Consider the following 13,145-nt stretch of genomic DNA (forward strand, 5'->3'; position numbering starts at 1 on the left):
AATAATGACACACCATATAATTAAGGAAATGTAGACGCCTCAACAAATTAGAGAAACTATAGTAGTTTGTATGACTGCAAACTGTAACTCTCTCAGTGTAGTTCAATATGTAATTACTGTTATAAGTTCAAAATAGTTAAGTTATCCCTGTAAAAGAGGCTTTAAAAGCAGAAATACTTTCAGTATGCAAAGCTAACATATATAGAAGTGTTTTACTAAGTTTTAACAAATCTCAACAATTGTCATCGAAGAATTTATTTTCCTAATTACAAGAGTCCACGTAATTTTTTTATGCATTACATATAGGCTCTAAAAAAATTACTACTCAGTCTTAAAACCTTTAAATCAATAAAAATCAGCGTTACCATTAGAATGACTACCCTAAGACTAATAAGTCTTCTAATAAATATGTATAAACACTCATATTTCTTGTTACTATTGAAGTAAAACCAAACAGCACAGAGATATTAGAATCATTAATGGCAGAATAGCCTAATTACTTAATAAGATTTGCTGGATCACAATGCTCTTTAGAGTGAAACAGAGAAATGTCAAGAGATATTTCATGGTATAGGTTTGTCCTGACAATTCACCAAATATAGCTTTGCATTTTATACAGCCAAACCACAGCTGCTGACGTAAAAATGTACATTAGCAAATATTTGCATCAATAACAATGTAGGGGCAACGTGGAAAGTTGACGCAGTCACAACCAGCAGTAATTCTTCATGAATAATCTCAAGTTTAATGGGCAGACGCACCTTTCCTGAATACTGAGGTTGGGAATGCTCCTGACACACTGAACTAAAAGCTCGGTGTGTAACAGCTCCCGTCACGAATACTTTCCAGAGTTTCAAACCAGGAACAGCTAAGCAAAGCATGAAATGTGCAGAAATACATATTTGTACAATAGCAACTGCTTAATATAAAGTTATTAAGCTTTATCCACCTATAGCAACAGCTCATCAATTTTACCCACTTATCATAATGTGTAGCCACCTCCAGAAACAAAACAAAGTGAAAAAAGAGACACTTTGCTTTTCACTAACAAAGCTGCAGCTGTAATAATAGATTTTAGCTTTTAATACTTACATGTCCTAAACTTAATAACAGCTTCTCACTTTCCCTCCTTTAAAAAGTGAAAATCACTGGACCTACATTCAAACATAAGCAATTGTAATGAATACAAATCCTTTATGAAATGAAACGCAACAATACTATTTATTTTTTAACATTAAAAAAAAAAATCTTTCCTGAAGAAGAAAGCTCCAAAACTAAAGGGATCTCATACAATGTACCAAATTTAATGCTCTGTAAGAAAAATGGGAACATAAATGCCTTTTTTGACAGTTAAATTGGACCCATTTAGTTAGTAAGAATAGCAGCACACATTGGAACACCTTTAAAAGATTCAGACTGTAAAAAACCTAACAATACATCACAGGATCTGACACTTGATGTTAGCAGTGAAAAGATTTTAGCCTTCTATAGACACCAGCATCTAAGGTTCAAAACCGAAGCAGCGTTTTTTCACATAACACTTCTTTTGTGCTGTGAAAGACGTTACACTGGCAAAACGCCCCAGCGCCACTGTTTACACAGTCACCAAAAAAACAGCTCTTCAGAAAGTATCTCATCTTAATACTTATTCCTCTTTGTCATTCATTTTCTTTTGCCTTTCCTCCCTCTTTCTTTTTTCCTCTCTCTTTAGTTTCTAACTTCTTCATTGGTCTTCTTTCTGGTGTCGTACCACTACACTAGAGCCATATGAACACTGCACTGCTTTTCTACAGATACACTTGAGACAGGCTTTGATTGGTGAACCCGTTGCTTCAAACTTCTACCTACGATAAAAAAAAAAGGAGACTACACCTCTAGTTTAGAAATTGAGGCTTAGTTTTCTGCTTGTTTGGTTGGCTTTTTTCCAAGCGTTCTTTGCATAGATGTGAGCTTTGAAACAAGTCAGGAAAACCAAACGCAGGCTCCAGAAATGCTACGAGGCAGCTTCTTGTTGCCCACTGCAAATTAGTCATCAACTAGCATGGCATCCACTGTCCAAAGCTTATCTTAATTTGTATTTTTACTGGGATGGAAGATGGCTCACACAGATGGTTTATCAAAAAGATGGTTTAAGATGGTCTTCTCCGTTATCAGTTGATAGAAAATTTTAGACTCTTTCAGAGCTGCCGATCCACAATGTCATGTTCACCGAGAAGGAAAACAGACGCTCCCCTGGCACTGTGCTTCTATGCAGGCAGAGAAGGAAGGATGCCGAAGTACGAAGAGAAATTTAGCAGATGGTTTGTGAATTAGGGCTTAATCTTGGATATTACAGAAGAAAAAAACCATATGCTTAACCCATCTAATGTAATATATTTTTGTCTTAATGGGTAAATCTACAGTGGTAATCATCTTATGTGTAATCGGAAACAAAAAGTTTAGCACACCGAACTTCATGATTTTAATGTAATTTAGGCTCCCATTAGTTGTTTGCTCCATCAATGAATCTACTTTGTGAGAAATCTTTCACTGACTTTCTCTGGGTCAAACTGAGACCTCTAATTCCACACAGAAGAAATCGCTATTCAGAGCATCACATCATTAAAAGTAAAGTCAACTCACTGGTTATCAGTTGACAGAACTAACAGTAGTCAATGGGAGATGTGGTATGAGAGGGGATAAGCACACGATATTAAAAATCTCATATATCAAATAGATATATTCTTCTGTTGAAACATTTTCCATCTACTTTAAAATTACTTGCAGATGGAAGAAAAGTCTATTTTGATCCATAAACATGTAAAGTACTCAATATACGTTTATCAGAGTGCCTTTGAAATGTCTTCCAGTTTGAAAACTATAAAAAATGGTTCAGAAGTTTGATAAAATAGTATTGTTCTGTCTTGAAGTGATTAACGACAAAGAAAATAAAATTATCCCCTGGGCTCCCCTCTGAGAGGAGAATAGACCCTATTGTTCCAAAGGAAACTGAAAACCTGTAGCAATTTTGAACAAGTCAGATTTCCAAATACCTCCTTGCATAACTCTGTGCCTTTAACTGCTGCTGATTCCTGTTCTTTCTTTCTTTCTGTTTGCTGCTCCATTACCTCATTTTAACCTAGGTTTCCAGCAACAAATTGGCCACCGTTAGAAGGTCTACTTCTGGTAGAGCTGAACCAAAATTATAAACATTATTTGGAGATAGCCACCGCAATATATTGCTTTAAACTCAGCATCACTTTCATGTAAATCGGTTGCCTCCTTTTGTATTTAATGCCTTCTTTCAATTTTCCACAAAGCCTCCAGTCCACTGGGGGCTAAAATTAAATGAAAAACAACTTCCAAAGTGTATGCAATCTCCCTGGATCTCCTCTAGACTACCAACTGAGTTAGGATTTGATTTGTCGAGGCACTGCTTTTCACAAACAAAAGCTCCAGAAAGGTTATGTGAAATGAAAAAAATATACTCGTCTTTGCAGAGTAAATCCTGCACACTTCCACACACTGGGAGAACAGAGAAAGTGTGTATAGGCATAAATATTCCAAATAAAATCCCTATAGATTCTCATGGTTCCCAAGACAAAAAGGACTGGAAATTCCTGGAACATGAGAATAGATACATTTTGCCTTAACAGGTCCATGAAGCTGTTACAACAGCAAAAGTACACATAGGCATAGCTAGCTTAGGTTATGGGTTAGAAGCAGCAGCAGTCTAACCTGTGCAATGTGAACTGCAAGGCTGATCTTTACATCTAAAAAGTGGAAAGTTAAGAGGAAATTTGTCAGTGTGTGGGACCACACAGTAAGTACCTACTCATTCCTTCACAGTCTGATACTTCTCAAAGTGCCTCCTTAAAGCAAGAAAGACAGTAAATCATAACGTCTTGCACTTCCTTTTAGAAGGAAAGGCTGAGATCAAAACACATGATATAGATGGTAGTCATGTCACAACATATTTAAAATAGGTATTGCTGCACTGATAAGTTAATTTTTAAAATGTCTACAGGCTGAATTAAACTGTACATGATGCTATAGTAATAAAATAAGGAGTAATACTCAATGGTTAGAGAATTCATCACCCAAAAGAATATTTGTGGGAAATCACAGCAAAGAACAAGGTAAATTTTTAAAAACTGGCAGTCAAGAAAAGCTTAACCCAATAAAGTTTCTTATAAGAACATGAAAGAAAAAGTCCCCACTGAAAGACTAAAGGAAATAATGCTCATTTCATCAGCAAAGTTTAGAGATGAGGAAGAATCCACTCCAAAAACCTCTGCTGCACAGAAAATTAAAGGTGTTAGGGTATGGCATACTACACACATGCTACACCGGGTTTTTTGTCGCTGTTATTGTTTCTTCTTGCTGAAGACGGAACCCTATCAGGTACTGGGTTCTTGGTGAGTTTTGAATATGATTTTAGTGAACTGGAACAAGTTAGATAAAGTTGTTTATATGCTGTAAATCTACTTTCCCTGAGCCGAAAATGTGTTAGCTAATGGGTTGTTTATGAGTTGCAAATCTGTTCAGCGAGGTGAAAATTTGTCAGATAATGGGTTGTTTATGAATTCTAAATCAATATTCAGTGAGTCGGAACTATGTTAGATAATAGCTTGCGTATGGGTTGTAAATCTGTTTTCAGTGAACTGGAAACATGTTAGATAATGGGTTGTTTCTGGGTAGTAAATCTGTTCTCAGTGAGCTAAAAACATATTAGATAATGGGTTGCTCGTGAGTTGTAAATCTGTTTTTAGTGAACTGGAAACCTGTTTAATAAAAGGCTCTTTATATATCTTAACTCTGTTTTTAGTGTGCAGAACAGTGTGTTAGATTTGAGTGGCATATCTGATTTCAGTGAGGTAGAAATCCATCAGCTAATGGATTTTTATGAACAGATCTACATTCAGTGAACTAAAAATCTGGAATCTTGTATTTAATGTACTAAATTTCACTATTTGAGTTAAATACTGAGTAAAGGTTTGCATGATTTGTAGACTTCCACTTAAAGAGGTAGAAAGGGGTTTTAGAATTGTTAGAACCACACTAGATACTTCCAATGTGGTTTTGAATTTCTTCCTAATAAAGTCAAACTTGCTACAGATGGGTACTAATAATTTTGGAGATAGCAAAATTCAAGTCATAGAATCACAGAATGGTTTAGGTTGGAAGGGAATTAAAGATCATCTACTCCAACTCCCTGCCATGGGCAGAGACACCTCCCATTTGCAATGAAATGTTATTACTAAAATCTCTCAGCTGGATTCCATTTAATAATTTCTGTGTAACCACACATAGTGAGCAAGGAAATGAAAAAAATTTAGAATTATACGTCTTTCAGTGAATGGAATCACTGGTGCCAACCAGTATTACCACTACCTTTTCCTTTATAGGTATCACAGCTGGTCAAATACTTCCAGTGTTTCAAGCAGCCACACGAACTGTTTCCTGCTTACAATGAGAGAAAATCACGTGCAGATTGTGGACTCAGGACATGTAGTGTAAAAACATCAGTTTAAAATGAATGAGTCATAATAAAGAAAGGGGCTTTAAAACACATGAAGGAGAACAACAAATTAACATATACTGGGATGTGATATCCCTTCTCATTTATGATAAAAAAACAACCGAAGCATTGGTTGAAAACAAACACTAAAGTTCACAAATACATCCAAGCCATATACAGTAAATTTTTTGCAAGGATACAAGATTTCATCTGACATTCAATTTTTCAGAGTGCTGACTCTGTTAATGAAAAATGAAATCAGGCATATTAAGATTACAAGTAGAAACACTTCCTAACAATTTCTTAAAACTATAATTCTCAGCCACGCTTTATGGAATGTCTTTAGCTCTTGTACAACAACCTATTATAAAGTAATGAGGAATACTTTATTGTTCTTTAAAAAACCAATTTGTATCTGCATTGGTGCTTCGCCAGTATTTCTTTTTCCTCTTTGTTTTAAATGTAAAAATTTCCAGTGGTTTTTCAAATAATACCTTTAATCCTCTCCTATACCACCAGAGTTAAAATAGTGTTTTTATGTCACCACTGCACATTTCTGTGGGAAATCTGTGTCTCTCATATGGCTCATCTCAACTCTGAATCCCTAGGTTTTAATGCTTTCGTGGGAGTAATGAGAACATCCTGACAACATTCCTTAGTTTCTCTTTACCATATCCTAATACAGATATCATTAACTCCTCTAAAATATCAACACAAAAACTCAAAGTAAGAAAAGGCCTTGTAGCATATTTGCAAAATGCTTTTCCATTCATTAGTGTCAACAGGTTTCATGACCATGAATACCTTCCCAGAACTACAGTGCACAGGTACAAAATGACACAATTATTCAATGTCACTTGTAGAACAATATTTGTCAGTTTGCAGCTGTTTAATTTCTTTCTTTTATAAAAACATTTCTATTAATATTCAAAAGCAAAGCGTAATACATTCGACATCAAATATATTTCCATTTTTTCCTAATCACTTCCTTTGGTCTTGTTATTAAATTGTTTGACCCAAACCAAAAGGTAAATGTAGCAATGTCATAGCCAACATAACATATGACATCAGAAATTCAGGTAAGAATTACACACAACATAAGAAGCAAAATCTATACAACACTTCAGACAATTTGGAAAACGGTTACCAAAATGAACTGTGGTCTCCAAAAAAACCAGGTAGTACTCAAAAATGACAGGGAAGAAAACAAAACTGTAAATACATGCACCTGATAACTGACTACAGATTAATATGGCTTATTGCATATTTGAGAAAAATTAAATTGGAACAGAATTGAAAACCAGTTTTTAGAATTTAGATCTTTGTAGCACAGATTTTTTGATGTATAGCATTATGGATGTATTTCTTACAAATCCACATCCAGATTTCCCTTGAATTCTATTTTTACCATGACAAACCACAACAACTTCTTACATACATCTTGTATTAAAGTTATGCTAGACTTTGTTGATAAAGATTTCCGTGTCAGATTCCCAAAAAGGTTTTACTGAGGCCTCAGCTGCAGAATATGTTTTGTGTCTTGTCCTGAAGATTCTGGTGGTTATACTGGCATCAATTCCTTGATAGCAGTGTCAGGGTTTAACTATTCAGAGACTAAAAAAAATGTTCAGTTTCATACAGCTCCTCCTACCAGCACGGCAAATGAAAGCATAGCAAACTTGTAAAGCTATGAGTAAGCTGCTACTCAAACCGGACAGTTTTGCAGGTTGGAATTTGTCTCCTATTATCACTGAGCACAAGTCACTTTTCTTGAGCTCACTACAAGGATGAGTCAACTGGACACACTGACCAGAGTCCTAATATTTCATACCAGGGAGTGATTATATTAGCAGAGGTATCCTACAGTATTTGACCCCAACTAACTAGAAAAATAAACAGTTAATTAATAGGTGGGGTAAGGGGACTTTGCTTTCCTTTCCAGGCATTGCACACGATAAGGTTTTGTTTCAACAGTAAAGCTCCTTAAAATCACAGCAATACAAAGTAAGCACCATCATTATCACTTCTATTTTCTAGTAAAACACTTCACACATCTTAAGATTGTAATAAAATAAATGATTTTGAAGTTGTAATTCTAAAGATAATAGTTAATGTTTAAACGTATCCTATAAACCACAATAATTGTGTTATATACTTAAGCACGGCAAAAGTTTATTGACATTTTTTACTCTATAAAGTCAAATGATTATCAACATTACACTTAATAAAATATACTGAAATAAAATATGTATTTTGGGAAATAATATTTTCACTTACTTTCAATCAGCACTTTTCTGCCAGCCCAGTTGTCTTTAATAACTTGTATATTTCCAAAGTGTGCATCGCTGAAGAATATGCGATTTGTACCTCTTCCTTTCAGACTGTAGTCAAAAGCCAGAGCTATCACATTTTTGAAGTACTCTGGATTTTCATATGGTCTTACTGGTGAATTTAAGTTGGTTTCATCTGAAAGATGTATACTTTTTAATATTGTCCTTCCTGAGTATAACAAGTAACCTTCATGTCTCAGGCAAGTGATTCCATCTTCTGCAAGATAGCCATGTGCACAAGCACACGTTCTCCGCGCATTTCCCCGATAAAGGCAAAGTTGATGACATCCACCGTTATTCTTGGCACAAACATTAGTACCTGTAATAAAATAACAATAAAGAAAGATTCTATCTTTTCTAATATTACACTTAGCTAACTTAAATAAAAATTAAGTTTTATGCATTCTAAAAATTTTTCTCTTAAAACCGGTACTACAATATTCACAGGTAAAAGAAAGGCCAAAATAGCAAAGAATGTAACTTTAATCACATCTAGACAATTTTAAAACATACAATTAATTAGCAAATATAATTAATGTCCTTTCCAATTCAGAAGAGTATATATTTTATTGATAGAGAATGATAAAAAGGGTTATTCATCCATAATCAGCTGAAGACTTAGAGACTGTTTCGAGTGCTTTCAAAGATTTATTTTTTTTAAAACACCTGTTACTGGCAGAAAGTCAAATTTAGATCCCATCAGAATACAGTTTTTAGACAATTTCTATCAAAAGGAAAACATATATTGGTAAGTACAAAGCTGTGTCAATCTAGTTCCATTTTAATAAAGACATTTCCTAACATTTTGCTCTAATTGCCTCTAAAATCTGAATTTAGAAACTTACTCTCTGGCAAATGCATACCATTAAATCATTGTCAACTTAGTAACATCAATGACTGCACTTTTTGTAAGCAATATTTAAAATTACAATAATTGTCAATAATCAGGAGCTATTTTCCTTCCTTTTTGGACTATGTATGAAGTACTATTATAGTTAGTTTATACAATTTAGTGTTTCTTTCTGACAGCACTTTCCATGCAACAACTCAGCTCTTTCAATATAGTCCTTTTTCCATTTCTGAAAGTTCTCAACATAGTGAAGGAGAAGCAAACATTTTAAATAGACTGTTTTCAGGTAGAATACCATAATAATTGTAGGGGAAGATGTAGTGTCTGAAAGTACTGTTGACTGTATTTTCTAACTGCTACATTTCAAGTTGAAGATACTTATAAGAAAAAATAATTGGGGATGAGAGTTAACTTGCTCTTAAAATTAGAAACATTGATTTTGTGGTCCTCGGCAAAATTATATGAGACCTATTTCTCTATAGTTATGTAAAACATTTGGAGATTTAGCTGTATACTTTTTTACATTTGGATTGTTTTAAAGATTCTTTTAAAATTTTATTAGGCTAGAAAAGTTAATATCTGTTTGGAAGGATGAGAGGTTGAGAAGAGAAAGGAAAATACATGAAAGAGATTCTCAAGCTTCTAAAATTTCTCCTTGAAAACTTCAATGCTTCCATAGTTCACCAGCCATAAATATCTATAAAAATGGCCAGTTCTGATACCACTGTAGTTGGGGCGTATCCTTGCACACATGTAAAATAGCACTGAAAGATAGAAATCTGCTTGCGAATAGCACTGCAGGACTGGCTCATCAGAAAGGGTAAAACAGGTGTTTGAAAAAAAAGCATTAATCACAATCAGCACAGGTTGGGTTTTTTTTATTTTGGGCTTTTGTTTGTTTTGATAATAGAAGGTCAGGAAGCTGGCTAATTACAGTTGCTTTTTTAAACAGTGTTAACTACTTCTAGTTCAATGAACTTAAAAAATATATATAATAGTGTGATATAGAAAAAACATTCCAAAAACATTTTTCACCTGTTTTTTCCCTTTTGTCCTCCTGGCTCACTGACAGCCCCTCCCAAAGACATTAACCATTTGTACCCTAGTGAAATTTGAAAAGCGTATTAAAAAATCATTCAGTTATGTTTTTCAAACTAACATCAAAAGATTTTTAGCCTCAGTAACCATTTCTTCTATTTCTAATGTGATCTTTAAAACTATCAATAAAATCATTACATTTAAAGAAGCATATTTTTTTTAAATTCCAAAGTTCTATTTTCCTAATTCTATAATATAAAGCCCTTCCAAGCAAGCAGACATTAACTATTTCTAGCCTACTTAAAATAAGTGATAAATTTGTGTATGGATTTTATTTTTATCCACAAAATATGATGCCCACAGTACTCGGATATAACATACAGAAATTCTTAGTAAAATTAATATGCATATGGTTCTTAAGTTCTTTTTTCCAGAACTATTTAAAATTTCCTTTAGGAAAATAAAAAAAAAAAAAAGACAGTTTTTCCTGTTGATTGTTAAAGATATTTTCCTCCAATATGCAAATTTCTTTTAACAGTCATATTTAATGTGGTTATTTAGGAAAGATGTATATAAAAGAAACAAGGTCTTTGGGTAAGGAATGCTGTGATTAAAGCAACTTTTGAACGCTACCAACTCCAGAGATACGCTTGCATTAAAAAGTTCATCTTGTACTATACTAGCATTTTCTTTTTTACTCTTTTTGAATACATTTATAGAAAAATTTGTCTGGATTGACTGGTAGCAATTTCTTCTGAGGAAATCATCATAATTCTTGAAAGAATTCTAACCACCTTTGCTCACTGACTCAAGTTTTTTTGAAGTCTCTTCAAAATCAAAAATTGAGGATGAAAATGATTGCTAGAAGCAAGATTATTCTTAGTCATGTAGTGGAGAATAAAATTAAACCATTGATACTATAAATCACTGAGACTATATGATAACAATGTCTCAAATTCAGAAAACAAACTGAATATAAGAGGCATTGGATTATTTTACAAGGTCTCTTCCCAAACAAAAAAAATAGGACTCAAAGCCAAATAATTTCAGGAAATAAATTTGAGACACAGAGGCTAGGAATTAATAGGTGTGAAACAAAAAATCTGGTTTGCTTTCTAACAGAAATCAGACTGCCTGAGATGACTGCTCTTTAAAGCACAGTTCAAGGTTCCTCTAAGAATGTTTTTTTTTCTTTTTCTTTTCTTTTTTCTTCTAAATAAAAACAAACAAAAACCACCAAACCTGGAATGATAGGAAGTGTTTTAGTTTTTGATTTTCTCCTTAAAACATTCAGAAGAATTTTAGTAGAATTTATACTATATGTTTTCTTTAGTGTATTAATTTAGGTTCAGAAGTAAAAAGCGGAGATAAAATCAGTGATTATTTAACTTCTGGTATGCTTTCATATACATAAAAAGTAGGAGATATTAAAACAATTAATAGCATCCTTAAGAACAGCCAACCTTTCTCTCGTGCTCTATTAAAGACTTTCACTTCCTTCAGGTTTATTCCAAGGCCAGTCCTCATGGTCACAGCATCCGTGGCCTCATTCTTGTGGCCTCTTCTAATAGAGCCATTTGCATGTGCTCTGCCAAAAAAGTTGAAGATGTCTCATCAACAATCCTCAACTAATTCACACCAAACAAATGATTGAAGGGCAGTGGAGAGTTTGTCTAACAGAAGGTGAAGGAACCTCTTCTCATCTACGACACTGATATGCTTTAGCTTTCAGTATCAGAAATGCCCTTTCCTTGCAAATTGCATAGCTTTCTGTGATCTATCCTGTGACCTCGCTAAGGAATGGCTAATCCTGCAAAGGTGAAGCGCCTGGCACTGAAGTAACATTTTGAGACTCAAATACTTATGAAAAATAAATTACCTGTCAGACCAGTAGATGTAAGCGCCAAACACCGCGACTGAAAACATATCCACATTGCTCCCTGACAGCACAATCTCCCGATTCCCTCCACTCTCAAGGTCAATTCTTTCTATCTTGTCGGTACGAGCATCACACCAATATAATTTATTTTCCTAAAGATTAATTTTAAAGGAAACATCAACAGCCTTGTCCAAGTATTTAATTAAGAGTTATTAAGATTACATCAAAGTGGAAGACTAGCTGGCTTTAATGAAACACAGCAAATACTGCACATTTTAATACATACTGGAAGACAGAGGAACTGACCTCGTAGTCAATGGAAATTCCATTAGGCCACGCAATTCCCAGGCTCACAAGCACGACCTTCTCAGAGCCGTCTAAATGTGCCTTGCCTATGCAAGGAGTTTGTCCCCACTCTGTCCAAAATAAATACCTAAAATGGTGTAGAAAGTACAGATTAAAATTTTGCATCAAAATAAGAGTTGAAAATATGCGATACTGAAAACAAAATGCACCACTACCATTAAATAGGTATTTTATAACAAACATTAAGGCTCATGTCTTTAAAATGATCTTAAGAGATTAAATGTATCATAATACTTGTTTCATAGAACATTGTTGAGAGTTTTTTGCAAATTATATATATATATTTATATGTGAAGTAATTCTTAAAACTGCAACTGATCAGTCAATATCTAATTCTATTTCTTAAAGAATTCAGCTTTCTGCTTGGGAAAACACAAATATATTAGAAAAAAAAAACTGGAACAGAAGCTCTCACCTCTAATTGCTAACCAACGTTGTGATAATACAAGAGATGTATGTTTAACTACTGGGAAGCACCATATAAATAGTTGTTTCCTGGACCTTTGTAGGTAGCAATAGGCTACTGACACATTTGATGGATATTACTGCAATGGTAGAATAACTACGACTCAACTTATTTTGAAAGTACCCCATTTATAATTTACACAGCTGACATAGAGATGCAAGTGGCAGAAATTTGTTGCTGGCCTAGAATCAACTTTCAAACAAATTTTTTGGAAAAAATTAAATCAGAGTTTAAACTTCCTCTTCTCTAAACACAATTGAAATTCCCTAAATGTTTTTGTAGGAGGTATCTTCAAAGACTAAGAATTATTTCAGTACGAGCTTAACTCCATATTTCACAAAAATTCTGAGCTTGATCAGAAAGCTATTATTTAATTGGGAAAAAAAACCCCAAAAATCAGAACAACCAAACAAACCAAAAAGGTCAGCCAAGTGTATTTTATATGAATAAGCACACTTGATGAGGGACAAAGACATTCCTTTGTAGGACTATACATTCTTAGCTTTTCCTAAGTAAAAAATAAATAATGTTACCAACCAGCTGAATGCTGGCTGCTTCATATCTTGGTATAACTGGCAGATTCAATGAGATCTAATAACTGCTATTTTCCTCTCCATTCTTATAGCTGTCAACTCAAGCTTCAAGAGAAATGAATAATGTGAAGTCAGGGCAAGGGGAGGAATGAATACCTTTGAAAGTTTTGCCTCGCAAAGGGA

The 13,145-nt window shown here is 34.0% G+C and overlaps 1 protein-coding gene across 1 annotated transcript in view; it reads right to left on the bottom strand.

The window, feature by feature from the left end:
• Window positions 1–13,145, bottom strand: part of LOC104536347 (low-density lipoprotein receptor-related protein 1B-like) — a gene marked incomplete at both ends in the record, with an annotated part of 106,353 nt that overhangs the window by 36,920 nt on the left and 56,288 nt on the right. The window contains 4 exons of the mRNA XM_010178928.1: window positions 7,778–8,149; window positions 11,182–11,306; window positions 11,598–11,749; window positions 11,904–12,030. Of these exons, the coding sequence (XP_010177230.1) occupies window positions 7,778–8,149; window positions 11,182–11,306; window positions 11,598–11,749; window positions 11,904–12,030 (776 nt within the window). The remainder of the gene's footprint in view (window positions 1–7,777; window positions 8,150–11,181; window positions 11,307–11,597; window positions 11,750–11,903; window positions 12,031–13,145) is intronic.

Source organism: Mesitornis unicolor, unplaced genomic scaffold (assembly GCF_000695765.1).
Source record: "Mesitornis unicolor isolate BGI_N332 unplaced genomic scaffold, ASM69576v1 scaffold402, whole genome shotgun sequence".
Lineage (NCBI taxonomy): Eukaryota > Metazoa > Chordata > Aves > Mesitornithiformes > Mesitornithidae > Mesitornis > Mesitornis unicolor.